At 41.0% G+C, this 20,803-nt stretch overlaps 1 protein-coding gene across 2 annotated transcripts in view; it reads left to right on the top strand.

Moving 5' to 3' along the window:
* Positions 1-8,050, top strand: part of LOC102794913 (low-density lipoprotein receptor class A domain-containing protein 4-like) — a 275,819-nt gene extending 267,769 nt beyond the window's left edge. For both annotated transcript variants that reach the window (XM_087847934.1, XM_035909969.2), the window contains one exon: positions 952-8,050. In XM_087847934.1, the coding sequence (XP_087704060.1) occupies positions 952-1,545 (594 nt within the window). In that variant the 3' untranslated portion in view covers positions 1,546-8,050. The remainder of the gene's footprint in view (positions 1-951) is intronic.
* The last annotated feature ends 12,753 nt before the right edge of the window (positions 8,051-20,803 follow it).

The following is a 20,803-nucleotide window of genomic DNA, read 5'->3' as shown; positions in this document are numbered from 1 at the left end:
ATTGAAATGGGTTCCCTCTGATAATGACTCGACACAGTGGAAATGTGTGGAATTGGATAGAAATGTGAGAAATGAAGAAATGGATCATGCCGTCACAGTCTGAAGAGTTAATTGAGGTGAAGATCTCTGACAAAAGCTGAGTGCGGTGTGTTTGAGTGCGGGCTCCTTTCTTCCTCTTTACTGTAATTACATTGTAATGTCTGTCACAGCTAATTGGTGGCACGCTGGCGTGTGCTGTTGCTGCACCAGGATATCATTCATTTTAAATATGCAGCATGGTAACCATACTTCACCGTACGGAGCCTCGTCTCCCAGGAAAAGCTTGCGTGAAATCGGCGTATACAGAAATGATTGTTATGCAGAAAGCATCATGTGACTTGCTGTGAGGCTATAACTGGTTTACACTGTGACCAAAACAGAATAAACAAATGAAGGCTGTGTACAGGGTAAGGTCAGAACTGCTAAACTGTTAATAGACTCTGGGTATGACTCTAAAAATTACAGGTAATGAATTGGGATGGATGAATAATCACAGATAAGTCACTTGACAAATAAAATGAGAAACACTTGTTGCTTCCAGCCTCATTGCTCGTTTGATAGATTTGGATTGCAGGCCAGACGTGATCAGTAGTTTTTGCTGCTACAGTGTCATTAACTCACAAGGCTGACTGGTCATGAAAATGATTTTAATGATTAAAAAAAAGATTTTTAACGATGAGCTGCTCTCAAGATGAATTATTCCCAAAAACTCAAACAGAAGTTTTGTAGATCAAACAGTGAGTCTGAGTTCATTGCACTGAACATCAGTTTGAGTGTTTGATCATTTTTACGTTTTATGTGTATCAGAAAGATGGTATTAAGACTGATCGATTTCCTGTTGAGGTTTTATCTTTGTCCTCTCCTCGTGCATGTCCCAGCTCATTCACTCCTCCGTCTCGCTCTGTCTCTCAGGTGTTATATGCTCCGCAGGCGAGGGATCGCTTCACCGCTCCCTCCTTCATGCAGCGTGACCGCTTCAGCCGCTTCCAGCCCACCTACCCCTACCTGCAGCATCAGATCGACCTGCCGCCCACCATCTCTCTGTCGGACGGGGAGGAACCACCGCCGTACCAGGGACCCTGCACCCTCCAGCTCCGTGACCCCGAGCAGCAGATGGAGCTGAACCGCGAGTCGGTGAGGGCACCGCCCAACCGGACCATCTACGACAGTGACTTGATCGACATGGGAGGAGGCGGGAGTCTAGGAGGGGTAGGGGGAGGAGGGGCGGGGATGGGGGGCGGTGGCCCGAGGCCGCCCAGCAGTAACTCGGGCATCAGTGCCGCCAACTCCAGCAGCCACGGGCGTATGGAAGGCCCCCCGCCAGCATACAGCGAGGTGATAGGCCACTACCCTGGCTCAGCATTCTTTCTACACCAGCACAGCAATAACCAGAGGGTGGGGAGGCCGGGGGGGCTGGGGAGCAGGACAATCCAGCAGCAGAGCCAATCAGAAAGCACAATTGTACCTGCCAAGGCCAAGGACGGCCAACCAGAGGACTTGGTGTGAAGAAACAGGGAGGGGAGAGGTAGGGCCACCCACCCCAGACTGAGATCTGTGTCTCGTTCACCCCAGACCTCCTGTAAGCCGGGGTCTCTCTTATCGCTCTCTCTCACGTCCTCTCTCCACACTCCCATGCACAAACACACCAACTTTAGCTACAGAAACGAGCAAAGAGAGGAACCAACAACTGATCTCATTTCATCCATGCGCTAGCACTGCTGGGACAGGATGTACGCACTGTGTCCAGACTTTTTTTTTCCTCCTTATTTTAAGAAAGAACCACACTGCTAGCACAGATTGAAACAGTTTTCTCTTTCACCCCCCCACTCCCCCCGGCGGTGATGCCGCTGTCCCCAGGAACTGAGGAGGGATCAGTTTTGGGGGGGTTTGTTGTTTTCTTCTTTCTTCATTGTTTTTCTGTTTTTGGACCGGGATCTGTGCACAAAGCGAGAACTGAGAATCAAGGACTTTACAGAGAACACAACGAAACAAGAGACTCACAAACCCAAATCTTAGTGCCAAGGTTCACAAGGAAGCAAAACAAAGGGGGGGGGGGATGACTTCTAACATTGAAAACACAAAAGAAACGTTATCTCAAAGTTGCACTATCTTTTTGTTGTAAAAGAGAAGAGGGAAATGATGTTATGTTATAACAGCGATGTTTTTAATTTCCTGTCTTGTTTGTTTGTTTTTTGGCCTTTTTGTGAATGGACTGATTGACTGACTGAACTTTGGCTCCAAAGTTGTTTTGAACAATTGGGAGCAAAAACAAAAAAACAAAACAAAAAAAACCCAACAACAACAAAAAAACAACAACAAAAAAAAAACAAGTATTATAAGCTTATGTCCTTCCTTTTTTGAAAACCGCAAGAAATCCTTGTACCCAGCCTAAACATCTCTGTCTGCTTACACCACAGGCACAGTGAGACTTAGTAAGAGAATAACCTGTACTGCTTCATGTCTGCGTTCACATCATGGGGAGGGGTGGGGGGGTAATCTGCCTCATGAGCAGCTGCTGGATTGATGGCGTGTTATAACTAACCACCAGAGGAAGTGAGCAAAGATTAGAGTCGTAAACACAGCTTGGCTGGATTCAGTGGGATCCAGGCTCAGGTTTGTGAGATATCAGCCCAGCTGTTTTGATATCAAAAAAGCCCTCAGCCCCTGTTAAGGAGGGTCTGTCTAGCAGGTGGTCAGAGCAGATTCTTCTCATTTCAAATCTACCCTGACTGCTGAGTACCTGATGTTTCATCTCGCCCCCCTTCCCTGCATCCAGGTCCACCGCCCTTCCCCAAATGCTCGTCTCAGACATCTTGCACAGTGCATTCTGCCAACAGCCACCACACTGAACTCGAACCCACACAGAAAAACACAAAATATGTGAAGAAGAAGAAGGAGGGGGAAAAAAAAGAAGGCTCGACTCTCCATCTTCACGTTTCTAAAGCCACAAAAGAATGACACAAAGTGAAGATTCCTGTCTGCGTCTGTCAGCACAGAGATCAGGTTTTTAAAGGAAAATTGTCTGTGGTCAAAGTCAAAGGGCTATGGGAGGCTCCTTTTTGTAAAAGAAACACAGAAAAAAAACCTTTTTGAAAATCTAGCCTTTTTCTCTGCTCATCGTTGCCTTCTCCTCTGCTCTTGCGCTTTATCTGTCTCTGTTTCCTGTTTGCGCCAGTCCCCCTCCCCCCTTTTCTAACGGCGTCTCCGGTAAACACTGTTCATCATCACTCCTTCCATCCATCCGTGTGCAGGAAAAGTGCGATCAAATGATGCAGAGTCCGCCGAGCCCTTTAAAGTGGAGACTGGAGTGGAGTTCTCATTCGGCAGCGTGCTGGTGCAGCCCTCTCCTCGCTGTATAAGTGTGTACACGTGTGCGTTTGTTGGTCAGACCTTTTAACAACACAGAAAAGCACTTAATGCTCCTGCAGGAGTTTTTTTTGTGTGTGTGTGTGTGTGTGTGTGTGTGTGTGTGTGTGTGTGTGTGATTGTAACTGAATGATTTATTAACTGACTCCAGTTTAAACATTCAAGGACATATTACTTCTTTATCACAGCTTCAGTTCAGCTTTCATCAGGATACAGTCGAGTGTCTTTCTTAAAAAGGCAGAAATGCTCCATGTTTGATTGTCACAGTGCAGAGGTGACATCCCAGTGAGCCTCAAACAAAGTGGACGCATCCAGCAAACCCCAAAAAGGAAAAGCCCAGCTGCATACTACGTACTGGTTCCAGGCGTGCTCGCAGTACAGCCTCAGCACGTCGGCGTGCACGCGGGACATGCTTGAGTGAAGTGCAGTCTTTATAGTCCCTCCATGTATTAAATCTTTGAAAAACGAAAGCTCTGCTTTCTTTTCAAGATCAGAGGACAAGGCTGTATGAATTTAATGTTTCTCCTACTCTCAGCAAATCCCATGAAAGTGTCTAAATACTTTTGCGACCTCCTCACCCCGTCTGTAGCGCTCGGCACTCAGCACCAGTTCCATTCATTTCTGCTGAACAGACAAAATATTTAAAAGAAGCATTTGGCTCAAGGTTAAATTAGTGTGTTTCTTGTTAATGCCAAAATTCATCGTCGAAGAGCAATCGCTTTCACAGTCCGCTGTTGTCACGATTTTAAAGCTCTGTACGTGGGAGTCATTATGACAGGTCTGTTAGTGGAGCTTTTTAAAAAAAAAAAATAATAATAATATCCAACCAGTGGATTTTTCAGCGTGAGGCTCACAGGGAGGTGGGTGCAGCACCTGGACGCTGCACACGTGGCTCTAGTTAGATTTGGACTGGTTGAGGACTATTTTAAGCTCAAACACATTTGGTGCTCTAGTGGGCACTAGCACCCACAGGAAGGCTGTGTGAGTCCATGTCCATGTAAACGGCTGCGTGCTGGTAATGAAGGAACATGCTTTCCAGTGCGACTCACTGTTATTCAACCACAGTCGGGCTCATGGGAATAACATGCTAACAATAACACGTTTGCAGAAAACGTGTGAATTTGTTGCCAGGATGTTTCAGAAAAGCTGAAGAAGTCGCAGGATGTTTCACAGCTAACTGGCAACAGGTCCATAGCATCTTTGATTAGAAAGGATCGTCTTTCAGTAAAGACGGTTAGTGATACGATACTCTGAAGACTGCAAGGGAAAACGTGTCTGTGGCCACGCTCGTGCCAGATGAAACCCTCAGTAATGCTGGGTGATGGAGCAACGTGTGGTCCCACCCTGATGATCTTTCAGTGAAGCCTCTGCTTCTCATACCTATGGGATGAGCTGCTAGGATCAAATTTAAGCGACGCGTGAAAAATGTAGTCTGATCATTTGATATAATCTTGTTTAAACTGTACTCATTTAAATTATTTCCATTAGGCTGTGGTGGGTTTGTAACATTTTACACTGAATCCCAGGGTGCACTGGGAACATGCAGTACTTACGAATCTTTTCATGGGATTTGTTGACAAGAAAAAAATATAAAGTAACACCAGGCTGAACATCTTTTGTCACTCCTTGTTAGCGCAAAACTTGATGTCTTGTATGACGAATACACAAACCTCTGTAGCATGAAATGAAATGTGTCGGTGTAGATCACCTGCTGCTGCCAGATGAACACGGGTGATTATTGGACGAGTGCAGCAGTGTTCGATGGCATCATGCCAAACAGCTGAGGTGGAAGCAGGAAGTGGTTCTTCATGTATGTTTGTCCCCCTCCTTCCACACTCATGAGTCACTTATAAGAAAGTTTCAGTCAGTCTGAACAGAAGCCCCGTCGCCATCGGTGTGTTTGAATGTCCCAGTGGTTATCAGCTGACTCTAAGGTTTTGTTGTGTGTGTGTGAGTGAGATCACATCGCTGCTATTGCTGTTGCCGCTGCTACTGTTGTTGCTACTGCTGCTTCTCATGCTCACCCCAACCCGCCCAAAGTCTTTGTATCACCCCCTCCCCCCTCACATCAACCAGAAGGAGAGAAATCTGGCCCTTTGCAGTCAAACCCACAAGTATTGAGACATCAAGCCTTGTGTTCCAACACTTTGACTTCAGACGAGCAGAGGTGTGTTTACCTAGCAAAGATTGTCCCAACACTTTTGGCCTTTGACCTACTCCAGCCCCACATCTTCTTCCCCCGTTTTTTTAAAATATTTTTTCCTTCTTCTTTTTTGTTCTCTGCTTGTTCTTTCTGCGCAGTCATAGCTTGTAAATGGAGGATACAAAGATGAATTTTATGTTTTCTACAAGGAGGTTTGCATGTTACTATTATGTGAGTAAATAAGGTGCCTAACGTTCATGTTTGAGCAGACCACACCTCAGTCAGACTGCTGCTGGGAATCCGCGAGGGTGGCTTCATCGCCGCCTGTCTGGCAGAATAGAGAAGCAGAGTGCGAGGACGGCCAAAAAGCGATCTTTTCTGTCTTTTTGTTTTTTCCTCTCTCTAAAGTCTTGGACGGATGAGCCTGCTCCGACATTTAGGATTCTGGGGCGTTCTCAAGCTCTTGTTAATTTAGCGACACCCACCCTCCCTCCCAATGAGCAACAGTGTGCCTGTTTCCAAACTTGCTGCTCCACCTTGAACTTTTTTTTATTTTAATTTTTTTGAGTGCGGCAGTTGCTCACCGGCCATTGTGCCAGACAGGACCGGTCGCTCCTAGAGAAGCCACCGAAGCCATTCCAAGCAGTAATGTGACCCGTGTGGAGCAGACATAGGAAACCCACTTGCACTCAAAAAGCTCCCACCTTCGTTGTGCCTCACTTCCAACGGTGCTTTTTTCAGTAGTCTGTCTTTCTTTATGTTTGTTTGTAAGATGCTGTATATAACTTGAATATATTATGCACATATCCTACCCAATGGGTAGAAACCACAAAAAGATGTTGTGAATAATGTAATATAATGTATAGACGATATAAGAATTTTAAGAAGGCAGCATCAAATTTGTAAATGCCTACAGTTAAAAATGTGCTTTGTCTTTTTTTTTCTTTTCTTTTTTAAAAATAAGAAAACGTGGTTTGCAAAGTACGCTTAGAAAATGGTTGCAACACAAATACAAATTACTACTTAATAATAATATTTTGCTATGAATAGTCTGTTATGAGGACGAGAGAACCTCGGGATTAAGGACCCTTGTTGAGAGACGATATTCACGTGTTTGTCGGATTCTTCTGTCACAGTGCCAGCCATCATTTAGGCACTGGCTGATGATTTTTCTTTTGACCAACTAACAAATGTATAGCTCTATTATACAGATCTTTTAAGAAAACATATATCTCACACACACACACACGAGAGCTGTCAGCACTTCTCCGTGATCTAGGAGAATGTGCTCCTCTGTACGTCTGATTTTTAGTTTTTGTAATTCTGCCAAAGTGTAAAAACTCGCTGAGCACACCGGGCTCTGCTTATTGGTCCGGCTGGATGTTTAGGCATTTCAGCTCTAGTTTTTAATTGCATGGTTGTCAAAGAGGAAAACCATCAATGGAGGGGAAGAAGGAAAAAAAATCCATTTAGTGGTTCAGTTTGGGAAGTTGCACCAGCATGGCACGAGCGAGGGGAAAAAAGCCGTTCAAACTGTCACTTCTTTTGTTTTTGTTTGTTTCCTCTGTTATTTTTCACAATTATTTTCTACATTATAATGTTATATGTGGCACAGTATATTAAAACAAAAGTCATGTTTAATCTGCAGTCATTTATTTACAGTATGTACTGAAAATAACTCCACTGTACAATAACCGCAGAGCATGTTCATTCTTATCTATAGACGATGTACATAGCAACGCGCCATGTTCTCTTTGAAGCACCAAATAAGTGGCAGTTGTGTAGTTTATATTTGGAAATGGTCTCTATTGTAACTTTGGCTGGCGTGCCGCTCGGCTCTCCTCTTCCTTTAATTTCAATTTAAACGTTTTTCTTTCTCTTTTTCGTTTCCTGCACTAGCTTGAAGAATTAACGGGCTCAGACTGATCTTTTATTTGATTTCTCTCTTCGCAGTGCTCTCTCTCTCTCTCTCTCAGAAATGTGTACTCGACTGCTGACAAGACCACAAGTAGCTCTTTTTACTGTTCCTGATTTTAATGACGACGATATCGTGTCAACGGTTTGGTATTCTCTCAGTCTTGACAGCTAACATAGGACTGCTTCCATCATGGGTTTTGTAACATTGTTTAGCTTTCGTTACAAAAATGATTCTTCCTCTCCCCCCTCTGTGCTCAAATCTAGATATATATGGCTGTATTCAGTAACCATACAATGTGTGTGTGATTTTATATATATCTATATAAATATATATATATATAATATAAAATACACACACATACACACAAACACAGAGGTAAAATTGTTGTGTATTTTTGCCTCTTTTTATTTAAGCAATTGTGATGTAATAGGTTTTAGGCCTAAGGTCTGTTATTGCAATACTTTTACAGAAAAGAAAAAAAAAATCAAAAAATGTTGCTCTAAGTGCTGTTGTAGTCAAAGATTTTATGCTTGTACTTATGCTGTAGTCAAACTGCAGCGTAATGAATAAAACTTTAAAAGTGATTACTCTGTTGTTCTGCCTGTTTGTTCCTGTAGTCTTCCATAGATAATGAGGTTTTGTAATGTGATTACTGTGAAGTCGGTGTGGGCAGCCCTGCCACTCCGCTCTTTATCTGTCCTCGCTGAAGCGGCCAAATAACATGCGAGCAGGATTTAAGGCGGGTCAGCAGCTTCACGGCCTTATTAACCTGCTTTTCTGTGTTGCTTGGCAATGCAGGTCGAAGCCTGCCGCACGTACATGCAAAACAGAGAGTAGGTTAATTGGCTGCTATGATACAATTAAGACATATGCGGTTCACGTCGCATATTTCAGGACCGTGTTTTATATTTGAGTTTATCTGGAGTCTGTAAAGCATGTAGGCTACAGGCACCAGTGAGTCTTGAGAAAGAAGATTTTGTCAAGCTCTCAATTACGTTTTAAACCACACATATACACCTTTTTTCAGTATCACTGGTTTGGGCCACTACTATTCATGGAGACTTCAGATCCTTTCACTGCTCATCAAAGCAACCTGAAGTTCAACACTACTCATGTTTAGGACCTCAGCTGTGTATCTGTGTATCTCTGAGGCAAACCACATGATTGTCAGTACAGGAACCTTTACCATTAAAACTGACATCTTTGGGCAGTTTTTGTCTGGAAAAATCCGTATGAAGCCCCAAAACTTTCCAACCAGTCTTAGGCTTAACCCTTGTGTTGTCCTCGGGTCATTTTTAATAATAATGGATTGGATTTATATAGCGCTTTTCAAGGCACCAAAAGCGCTTTACAATGCCACTATTCATTCACTCTCACATTCACACACTGGTGGAGGCAAGCTACGGTTGTAGCCACAGCTGCCCTGGGGCAGACTGACAGAAGCGAGGCTGCCATATTGCGCCATCGGCCCCTCTGGCCAACACCAGTAGGCGGTAGGGTAAAGTGTCTTGCCCAAGGACACAACGACCAGGACAGAGAGCCCGGGGATCGAACCGGCGACCTTCCGGTTACAGATACACTTCCCAACCCCCTGAGCCTTTTTATTCATCAAATGGTCTGAAAATAACACGAGTTATTCAGTACTATGCTGTGCATGATTGGTATAAGTTTTAAGTAACATCTTTGATCTTGGATCACTGATGTGTGGGGTCAAGCAATGGTCATAACAACCACAACAACAGGCAACACAATGAGGAGGCAGGTGCTCTACATTCAGTTCAATTCAATTTTATTTATACAGCGCCAAATCACAACAACAGTGGCCTCAAGGTGCTTTATATTGTTAGGTAGACCCTACAATAATATATACACAAAGTATGAAAAAAGTAATTTTTTTTGCCATGTTGTGGAAAGGAATGACCAGTAGAACAATGCACATACTGAAGGAAGTGAAGTGAAGGAAACTGATGATGATGAGGAAGAATCTGAACTATGTTCAAGTAAGTTCTCAGGCATCCAGGACATGGTAGTCTAAGGAACTTGGAAAGAAAGTGACTGGGCTTCTTGAAGTTTATCGAATTTTCAGAATGTGAAACTGAAAGAGAAGATGTGTCAGAGGACTACACATCATCCATTTCAATTATGATGAAGACAAAGAATCAAGCAAGAAAGAGGGTTAGGGGAGACAGAGGAATATTTGCAGTAATGTGAGGAAACATTGATCTGGTCTTCTATCCTTCCCAGTGACAGACGATGCATGACTCTCTCATGCGTCACAGAGAAAGACGATCTACCACGGTCCAAGCACAGATGCCAGGTCCCATACTCCTTCAGTTGCTTTTCTACTCGAGTACTGAAAGCATTATACACCATGTATTATGCTTTTTAACTTTCACATGCCAATGGATGCATCAGAGACCAAGTTGGGGTTCAGTAACTTGCCCAAGGACACCTTGCTAAGAACTCCAGACTAGAGCACACAGAGATTGAACCAACAACCATCCAATTAGTAGTTGACCTGCTCTACAGCCAACTCAATGACAAACAAGGAGGGACAACAACAGATGAAGAATAATGGATCGAATGCAGATGTAGGCACAGGTGGGTATGTTGATTCTTACTGCCGTGCATCCAGTAAAGTCGCTACAGCCAGTTTATGACATCCTGAGTCTGGTAGGGAGGTTTTCATGCTACCGTGCCTAACACAAGATTAATCATAGAATCCCAAAAGTGATATAATTTCATGATAAAGACACAATAGAAGATCGTCGTTCATGACACAAACGTGCTCCCATTTGAGGTGTATGGAACAAGTGGGTGTTTCTCCTGCTGTGATGTAAGATCCTGGTACTGATGTGACTGTATGAGCACCAAGTCCCATCAGAAGACTCTGTCCTTTCCAACAGAACATCCCAAGTAAACCAGGGAACTATGATATAAAAACATGGGCAGCATGTGATGCCAGGTCCAGCTGTACATGGAACATGCTAGTGTCAGGGCACGCAAGTTGTCCCTAACATTACAGAAGGTTTCCAAAAGAAAACAATCACCTGTAACAACTTGTTTACTTCATATGCCCTTGGCCTGCAACTGCAGAAAAGAAAGCTGTCCATGATGGGACCAGTACAGAGGAATAAACCTGAGCTTCCTCCTGCACTTGTGTCAAATATGGACACGCCTTTGTTCTCATGAAAGTTTGCCTTCACTAAGACCCATGCCCTGGTGTCATACCATGCCAAAACATAGAAAAATGTCATGTAATGAGTTGGAATAAAGTTGAATTAAACCTTGAAACACAGAGATGATATTTTATACCTTTCCTTTATAAATTGTCAAACCAGACGGGGTCATTTTGAGCCCAAAGGACAACAGATGTGATTATTCGCTGCCAGTAAAAAGTAGTTTAAAAACAGCTTTCTAAATTAACTTTGACATCTGTGATAATCTGTGAAAGCAACCAACTCTGGTGGTGAAACGATAATCACAATAACTGATCTTTTAATTTATTTTTTTTACCCGAAAACAAAGAAACATTTCATATAAATGAGGTTTTATCAGACATAAATTTGAAATGCAATAAAGAAATAGTGTCAAAATGTTTGAATTAAGTTTTAATTAAAAGTGGGTGAAAAATCCACTTCATATTAATTATCAATCAAACCAGATGGGGTCATTTTTGAGCCCAAAGGACAACAGGTGTGATTATGTGCTGCCATTTAAAAATTTAAATGATAAAAAAAACCAATTCTCACTAAAGTTCAACATACAGCACTCTGTGGTTAGTCACATAGTCAAAATAATCTTTTAAATATTTTATTGTCTCATTTTATTTTCGCTCAACAACAGTGGTAATGTGTTGGTCTTAAGTTAAACTAAGGTGTAACACTGAATTGAATGACAATTTATACTTTGTTTGCTGGATCAGGTGACCCTGAATCCTCCCTTAGTTATGCTGCAATAGGCGTAGGCTGCTGGGGGATTCCCATGATGCACTGAGTATTTCTTCTTCACTCACTGTGTGTTAACAGACCTCTCTGTACTGAATCATACTTGTTATTAATCTCTGTCTCTCTTCCACAGCATGTCTTTATCCCGTTTTCCTTCTCTCACCCCAATTGGTCGCAGCAGATGGCCCCGCCCCTCCCTGAGCCTGGTTCTGCTGGAGGTTTCTTCCTGTTAAAAGGAAGTTTTTCCTTCCCACTGTCGCCAAAGTGCTTGTTCATAGGGAGTCATATGATTGTTGGGTTTTTCACTGTATGTACTATTGTAGGGTCTACCTTACAATATAAAGCACCTTGAGATGACTATTGTTGTGATTTGACGCTATATAAATAAAATTGAATTAACACTTGTAAGTGTATATTAAAATCTTTTACCACATTAGACTGCTCTGCTGTGGGCTATAAGGGTTTGGTATTCTTTGCATTTTCATCACGTTGATATCACATTTGTTGCATTTAAAAAGTTGAAGAAGTAAAATAAGACGTTATCCAAAAAAGTATAATGTATACTATGTAGTATATATACTACTTGTACGGGATGCACTGCTAATGACTTTAAAAACTGCCTTTTTTGATGATAAATAAAACGTATAAATTAATGTCTTTAAAAAAATAGCAGATTTTTAAATATATATATATTTTTTTTTATTGAAAGTTTTGTAATTATGACAGTCATCCACATGAAAAAAACAAAAACAAACAAACAAACAAACAAACAAACAAACAAACAAACATAATACGCACTGACAATAACATAATGGCACAGTGAAACCCTCAGATCTGCCCGGTCTGGGGGAGCTCCCCTCCACCTCTTTACAGGTCCCATGTCATCAGGTTTTTGCTACTGTCCACGCAGCACTTTACAGTCCATCCCTGGTGATATTCGGAAGGGTATTTCCACTCTCTTTTATGAGCTGCCTTCTAAAAAACAGTGACCACGTCCTTAGCAGGCCTTCCTTCTTCCAGTAGTTGCGTGAAAATACGTAGTTAAGCTCTGGTAACCCACCACCCATCATCCCACATTACCACCTTCAACAAATCTCCCCCACTTCATCCAGTTTTTATGAAATTGGTCCATTTTGAGGTTCAAAAAAATGTACGTTTTTCCATTCTATATATTTCCTCCATTATTCTTATCCAATCTTTCTTTGTTGGGGGCTCTTTCTCCAGCCACCTCCTGGTAAGCGCTTTTTCCCCCACTCCCAACAGGATGTTTATCAAATATTTGTCCCTTAAGGAGGCTGCTGATGGGATATTGCCCAAATACACAGTACAGAAATCCAAATTTAATTTGAGACCAGTCACCAAGTAAATTGATTCGACCACTTCACTCCAGTATGGTTGGATTATTGGGCATTTCCAAAATATATGAAAATCATCTGCCATGTTTTCCCCACAGTTTCTCCAGCAGTATCCATCTGTCAGTTGACCTTTTTGTTTGTATTTTATTTTGGGTGTTATAAAAAACCTAATAAAAATTTTCCACGTGAATTCCCTCCAATAACCCGAACTAGTAGTTTCCATCTGTGTTCTACATATATTTAACCAACTGTCCTCTGATATGTTGATTTTAGCCTCCGTCTCCCATTTAATTTTAATATAATTGGTTGATTGATCCTGAAGTGATTGTAGGTTCCGATAAAGTTTAGCAATCAATTTATTTTTAATCTGACCTTTATAAGCTTCTTTTATAACGGGGACTAGGCCTTCACTATGTTCTTCTGTAGTATTTATATTACTATTGAAAAAGGACCTGACTTGGAGATATCTGAAAAAATCTTGGTTTTCCAAACCATAGGTGTCTCTTAATTTTTCAAAACTTTGTAATCCTTCTTTTCCTAACAATGAGCAAAATGGTCCGATCCCCCTTGTTAACCAAGTTGTATAACGTCTATCTATCTGCGCAGGGATAAATTCTTTATCATGTGTGACCCATCTGAGTTGTTTGATTCCAGCTCCTGATTTAAGACTTTCGCATTCATCAAACCATATCTTTAAAGGAGTTTTAGTCCATTCGTTTAAATTATTTTTCTGTTCCAAATATAATTGTTTATCTCCTGGTATTGTCTGTAGTGGTAATTTTAATTGTGTCACATCTAAATATTTCCATTTTGCTTCGTACGACGGATCACACCAATAAATTAAGTATCTTAATTGTGCTGCTTTAAAATAGCAAAAGTTTGGGAGGGAAAGTCCACCCCATTCCTTAGGTAGTTGCAATGTTATATATCTAACTCTGGGTTTACGGCCCTTCCATATATAAATCCAGAAATCATTCTGTTCCATAACGCAAATTGTTTGGCTGGTATGTGTACCGGTACAGATTGAAAAAGGAAAAGCAGTAGCGGAAGTATATTCATTTTGATCAGGTCAATCCTATTATACAGATCAAGTGGCAGTAGGCTCCGCCTTTGAATGTTTTCCTTTTTTCCCTTGGAATTGGTGAGCAGTGTTGGGAAGGTTACTTTTAAAATGTATTCCATTACAGAATACAGAATACATGCCCCAAAATCTATTCTGTAACGTATTCCGTTACGTTACTCAATGAGAGTAACATATTCTGAATACTTTGGATTACTTATCATGCTGTTTACAATTACATGAATGTACTATTGCTGTGATTTATTACTGTTACTGAAGGTCCGCAGCTCCGAACCGTAGTAAAGGGACCTCTGGCTAATACGGTGGGTTCTGTGTCGGGCTCGTAGCCGAAAAATAGCTTTACTTTGTTGTCTGGGTCAACTTTGCTAGCCAGAGACAGAGAGAGGCGTTGAAAGGCTGCTCCAACGGAACTTATTGTTTTGGAGGAAAACACGAACACGGTGTACAGTCGAGTCTTAATAGCTTACTTACAACTGGGCTCGTCAGGCTCTCTTCTTGGCTGCAGTGGTTATTATTATATTTACATGCTTCCAGCTCCCGTTTTTGCTCGATGACAGCTCGTACTTTTCCTTTTTCTCCCTCCCTCGCTCACAGACACATAACGTGTATGTCAGTCCATTCTCCCTGTAGCACGGACTACACTGCCTATGATCAGTGTTGGGAAGGTTACTTTTAAAATGTATTCCATTACAGATTACAGAATACATGCCCCAAAATCTATTCTGTAACGTATTCCGTTACGTTACTCAACGAGAGTAACGTATTCTGAATACTTTGGATTACTTAATATATTATCATGCTGTTTACAACTACATGAATGTACTATTGCTGTGATTTATTACTGTTACTGAAGGTCCGCGGCTCCGAACCGTAGTAAAGGGACCTCTGGCTAATACGGTGGGTTCTGTGTCGGGCTCGTAGCCGAAAACTAGCTTTACTTTGTTGTCTGGGTCAACTTTGCTAGCGAGAGACAGAGAGAAGCGTTGAAAGGCTGCTCCAACGGAACTTATTGTTTCAGAGGAAAACACGAACACGGTGTACAGTCGAGTCTTAATAGCTTACTTACAACTGGGCTCGTCAGGCTCTCTTCTTGGCTGCAGTGGTTATTATTATATTTACATGCTTCCAGCTCCCGTTTTTGCTCGATGACAGCTCGTACTTTTCCTTTTTCTCCCTCCCTCGCTCACAGACACACGTATGGCAGTCCATTCTCCCTGCAGCACGGACTACACTGCCTATGATGCTACATTCTTTAGAGCTATACCAGTAGCATTCTGCCTATTAGCTTAGCACAACAACAACAAAAAAGGCGCTCTCACCCAGGAAACACGCAGAGAGAGAGCGTCACCCTGTAACCATGGCAACCGTAACGCTGCCACCTGGAACAACAGAACAAAGCTGTCAAACAAAACCCAAACAGTCCTGACCCGCCACAATATGAAACAGGGAAGTACCGCAGTGTAATCCATTTATTTTAACAAAGTAACTGTATTCTAAATACCACCTTTTTAAACGGTAACTGTAACGGAATACAGTTACTCATATTTTGTATCTTAAATACGTAACAGCGGTACATGTATTCTGTTACTCCCCAACACTGTTGGTGAGTAGTTTATACCTGTGTTTTTTGAATGTTTATTTTATATCCGGAAAGTTCTCCAAACATTTCCATCTTTGACCATAACTTAGGTAAGCTTCTTACTGGGTCTGTGAGGGTCAGCAAAATATCATCTGCATATAAACCCGTTTTATATTCCGTATCCATATCCCTTTAATTTGTTCATCCTCCCTAATAGCTTGCGCCAGCGGTTCAATAAATAAAGCAAACAAGGCTGGGCTAAGCGGACATCCCTGCCGACATCCTCTCTGCAAGTCCACTACTCCAGTTAAGCTTCCATTTATTTTTATTCTTGCTGAAGGTAAATAATATAAATTTTTAATCAGTTGAATAAAAGGGTCTCCGAAACCAAACCGCTCCATAACCAAAAATAACTAATCCCACCGGACGGAGTCAAACGCCTTTTCTGCATCAAGGCTTAATGCAATTGATTCCCTTTGGGATTTATTCATATAATCCATTAAATGTGAGGCACGTCTTATACTGTCTTGTATCTGTCTGTTTTTGAGAAATCCTGTCTGATCTTCATCAATAATTTCTGGTATTGTATTTTTAAGCCTTTCTGCTATTATTGAGGTGAATAATCTATAATCCATATTCAGAATTGAAATATGAATACGATATGAACTGCATTCCCTTTTGTCCTTGCCCACCTTTGGAATTGCTGAAATAATTGCCTGTCTCCAAGATGCTGGTGACTCCCCTCCCTCCAACACAGTTAAAACCTTTTAATAATAGAGGTGATAATAACTCTCTAAAGGTTTTATAATATTCTGATGTAAATCCGTCCATACCCAGCATCTTATTTGTTTTTGTTTTTGCAATGGCTTTATCCAGTTCTTGTTTAGTAATTTGTTGCATTAGTCTTTTGTTTTGTTCCCATCCAATATTAGGTAAATCCAGAGAATGCAAACATTTCTGAATGTTTAGAGGGTCAGCCCCTTGTATCTCTGAATATAATTTTTTATAATAGTTTTCAAATGAGTTTTGTATTTCTTTAGCAGTGTAACACATTTTCTGAGTCTCTTCATCTTTTATACTGTACATTCTTCTTTCTTCTTGCTGTTTTTTTAATTCTCCAGGCCAATAGTTTCTTTGCCCTACAGCCATAATCATAATACTTTTGCTTAACAAATCTAGCTTTTAGTTCTTCTTGTCTATCGTATATATCATTTAATTTCCGTTTTGTTAAATTTATCTCTTCCAGTGTTTGAGAGTCTTTAACAGTAGCGTGTTTAGTCTCTAAATTCTTTAATGTAAGTAGTAACTCATTAATTTGCATTTGTTTCTCTTTCTTTTTGTACGAGTGTGAAGTAGCATAACATAAGCAGCATGGAAGTTGATAGGAAGACATCACATCTGCAGACTGTTCAAGTTTCTTTTAAGTGTTCTTTATTTTCTGGCGTTGCCTTTCAACAGTTGTTTCACAAAACATAAGAACCTGCCAGTCAAAATCTCACCTGCTTTATATAGAATTCCACTCACACCTGGATCTCATTAACCTATACCATTGGAAAAACAGGGTAGACTAAATAACACAGTCTAGACAAAGAAACAGGAAGAAAATCATCTTTCCACCTAACAAACTCATTCACCCAACTAAACAGTTTGAAAAGTCAATCTCTTGACCTAATCTGACTCATGGGGTTACTTTAAATGAAATTAATAAATGAAAAAAAAAAAACAATTATACACAAAAGAAACACCTCTTCATTTGGTTACACCCAATTGACATGATCAGTGACATCATATCCTATAAAATCAGGAAGTACTGGGGCGGCCCTTCCCACATACCTGTTTTACAAATAGGACCTGCTCAAAGGAACAGACAATGGTAAGTATAACCAAACTACATAAACAAATGAAAGATCCAAACCAATTAATGATGAAGTGACATTTAGCTTTAAGTACATTTGCACAGATGAAATTAATATAACCAATGCTACCACAAACAGACCCGGGATAGTATGTAGAGCCAAGGTTACATGTGCTGTGTTTACATTAAAGCATTATGGATAGACTATAGGATAAAAGAACACAAAATAACAATATATGCAAGTGAGAAATGGCAAATGAATTCTGTCCTAGCCACTTTGTCACAACGAGGACCACATGATCAATTTTCCTCTCATTACCGCTTTGGATGCATCCCATGTAACACTTGGGGACACCTCTTGATTATCATTTAGTTCACAGTAGTATTTATACTCATTTCTTACGAATTGTATACACTTGATATCATTTAACAAGCTCGTATTCAGCTTCCAGCTAGTCTGCTTTATTTCAGTCTCCAAATGTATAGACAAGTAAACACCTGCATGGTCTGATACATCTTTTACGGTTTTTTAAAAATATAACTATATTCAGTTCAATATATTTTATTCAATAATATATTAATATTCAGGCACTTTATATTGTATGGTCAAGACTCTAACATATTAGAAATAAACCCCAACAATCAGACTGCCTCCTGTCAGCGAGCACTTGGCCATAGTGGGAAGGAAAACTCCCTTTTAGCAGGAAGAAACCTCCAGCAGAACCGAGCTCAGGGAGGGGCGGGGCCATCTGCTGCATCTAGTTGGGGGTGGGAGGAGGGAGATGGGACAAGAACAAACATACTAGTTTAATATGTGCGTTGAAGGACATATTCTGATTTAAACAAAATAAAAACAAAATAACACTCCAAGGTTTCTCAAAGTGTTATTGGTAACCAGTGTTGGTCAAGTTACTTGAAAAAAGTAATCAGTAATTAATTACTGATTACTTCCCCAAAAGAGTAATCCCGTTACTTTACTGATTACTTATTTTCAAAAGTAATTAATTACTTAGTTACTTAGTTACTTAGTTACTTTTTAAAAACATGATTTACAACCTGAATAGGCGATAAAGCGATAGATCTTTCAGCCCAATTCTACTTTTTCTACATAATCCATCATACAAAATGTAATCAAATGGAAAAGTCTCTTTTTAAAACTTGTTTTGTTAGTTTTAATCTTTTAACTTTATGCATGAAGCAAAATTTTAATTATATGCACCATTCTCTGACTGGAAGAAATTAGTTTAACATTTAAACCTATTTTCTGCACATTCCAGCACATAATATAAATATATATATATATATATATATATATATATATATATATATATATATATATATATATATATTGTGTTTACCTTCACTCTTTCAGATGCAAGTAAAACACAGCAGAAAATAAATAAAGTCAAAGACTAGCGGTCCTTTTGCTCTATTTTCACCTGTAAAGCAGGAGTAGGGTAGGCGGAGGGTTATCCTGGTGCAGGTGTGCCACAGCGGTCAGTGGAAGGATACCGCAGTTTCTCTGTGAGTTTCCCATTACGTCGTAGCGCACTCGGTGCTTGCTTGGAAGTTTAGGGGGTTTTTTTCGCTGTAAAAAGAAGTTTTCTTCCCACGCACAACGGACACTAATGTTTTTGTCACTTTTTATGGAATCAAACTCAAAGTAAGGTCAGTACTTCCACGCTTTAAACGCTGCACGCTCATACTCTCTCCAGCACTCGATATATGATCCATTGTTGATCTGCACACAGCTGTTGTCACACACGTCGCACTCGCTTACGTCACTGTCATGAGACATTCTCGCAAGAAAATCACGGTTTTAGTAACGCAGTAACGCAGCGTTCCTACGGGAAAGTAACGGTAATCTAATTACCGTTTTTGCAATAGTAATCCCTTACTTTACTCGTTACTTGAAAAAAGTAATCGGATTACAGTAACGCGTTACAAGTAACGCGTTACTGCCCATCTCTGTTGGTAACCAAGGTAATACCATCCAGTTTCTGGTTAGACACTGAGTACAATCACCTCAGTTCTATCTGAATTTTGAAGCTTGGCTTGGCCTGCTTCACTTTAGGCAGCATATGCTTAGTAAGTATGGATGAACAAATCAAATGTACCCATTTTCAGTATTGAGCTAGCCTAATAAATAAAGTACATATCTAACTGTGCTTTACCAACAGTGATTGGACTAAAATGAATTTGCTGTTGAGAGATAAACTGTACACATGAAGGCACCTCAACCTCTGCTGATGTCTATTCCAGCACAGCATGTCTAATTGGGTATATAGGAGTCATTACCTAGAAGAGTTCTGACAGGTCTCAGTTTACCTTCGATGTTCCAGATATTCCTCTCTGTAGCCATATTTCTTGGGAGTCCCACAGGCTTTTTTCTTGCTAGGTAATCCATCCAGTAGGTTCTGGATCTACCTCTTCCAGTCAGACATGCTTGGTAATTTTCCAAAGTAAGGAAGAGGAGCCATTCTGATTGGATGCCCAATCATCCTCAGCCAGCTCCTATAGATATATCAATATTCTACTTCAAGCTAGCTCAGGGGTAGGCAACTCCAGATCTCAGGTCCCGGTGTCCTGCAGGTTTTAGATATCACCCTGGGTTTATGCACCTGTTCATTACCAGGCCTCTGGTGAACTTCAAGACATGTTGAGGAGGTAATTTAGGTAATTTAGCCATGTGAATCAGCTGTGTTGCATCAAGGACACATCTATAACCTGCTGGACAACGGCACTTGAGGCCTGGAGTTGCCCACCACTAAGCTAGAGTGACTGGCAGTTCACAACAAAGGACTATTGCATCACCAGCAGTAACTGCATCTGTATCTTATGCTCCAGTTTACCATTTCAGGTGAACAAGATTCCACAACACTTAGCTTGGGAAAGCGACTCTCACCAAACCCAAAGGGAGGAACCCTTTCATGGCCTCAGACTAAGAGTGAGCACAATAAAGGTCGTGTTCTGATACAGGTATGAGCCACAAACGGCTGTGACAGGATTTTCAAATTTTCAAATGTAACGCCCTCTTGACTCTGGCTGATGTCTGTGGAGTCCAACACCCACTGAAAAAGCGCTCAACTTTATGCAACAAATATAGACACAGCGCAAAGAACCAGATGTCCTTTGTGCTGTGTACCTCGCCATCCAGCAATACCCCATAGAAGGTTCTCCAGGGTACAGGATTGTAAAACTTCGATGATTCCACAGGTCGCGTGTGAACCAAATGGCCATATTTTCTTTCAGTTGTGAGCAATGGAGCGAGCAGCACAGGATGAGACTTGTAATCTCCAGACGTACTAAGATGCTGATGAGCAGCACCTCGTCAGTATAGCTTGCCAGGATGGATTTGTTTGAATTTGCTTCTTAGTACTTTTACAGATATTCAATCATAGCACAAAGTTTGAATCGAGTGAATAAAGTCAGGCGCATAACACAGAGCCCTTTTCTCTCAGAGGATCAATGTAAAGTCCAGTGGAGATGTTGAGATGTCTCTACAAACTGTTTCTTTCTT

The sequence above is a fragment of the Neolamprologus brichardi genome, chromosome 11, assembly GCF_056152115.1.
Source record: "Neolamprologus brichardi isolate AB-2024 chromosome 11, ASM5615211v1, whole genome shotgun sequence".
Taxonomy (NCBI): Eukaryota; Metazoa; Chordata; class Actinopteri; order Cichliformes; family Cichlidae; genus Neolamprologus; species Neolamprologus brichardi.
Note: the sequence above shows the minus strand (reverse complement) of the source record. Positions and strands in the feature narration are given on the sequence as shown.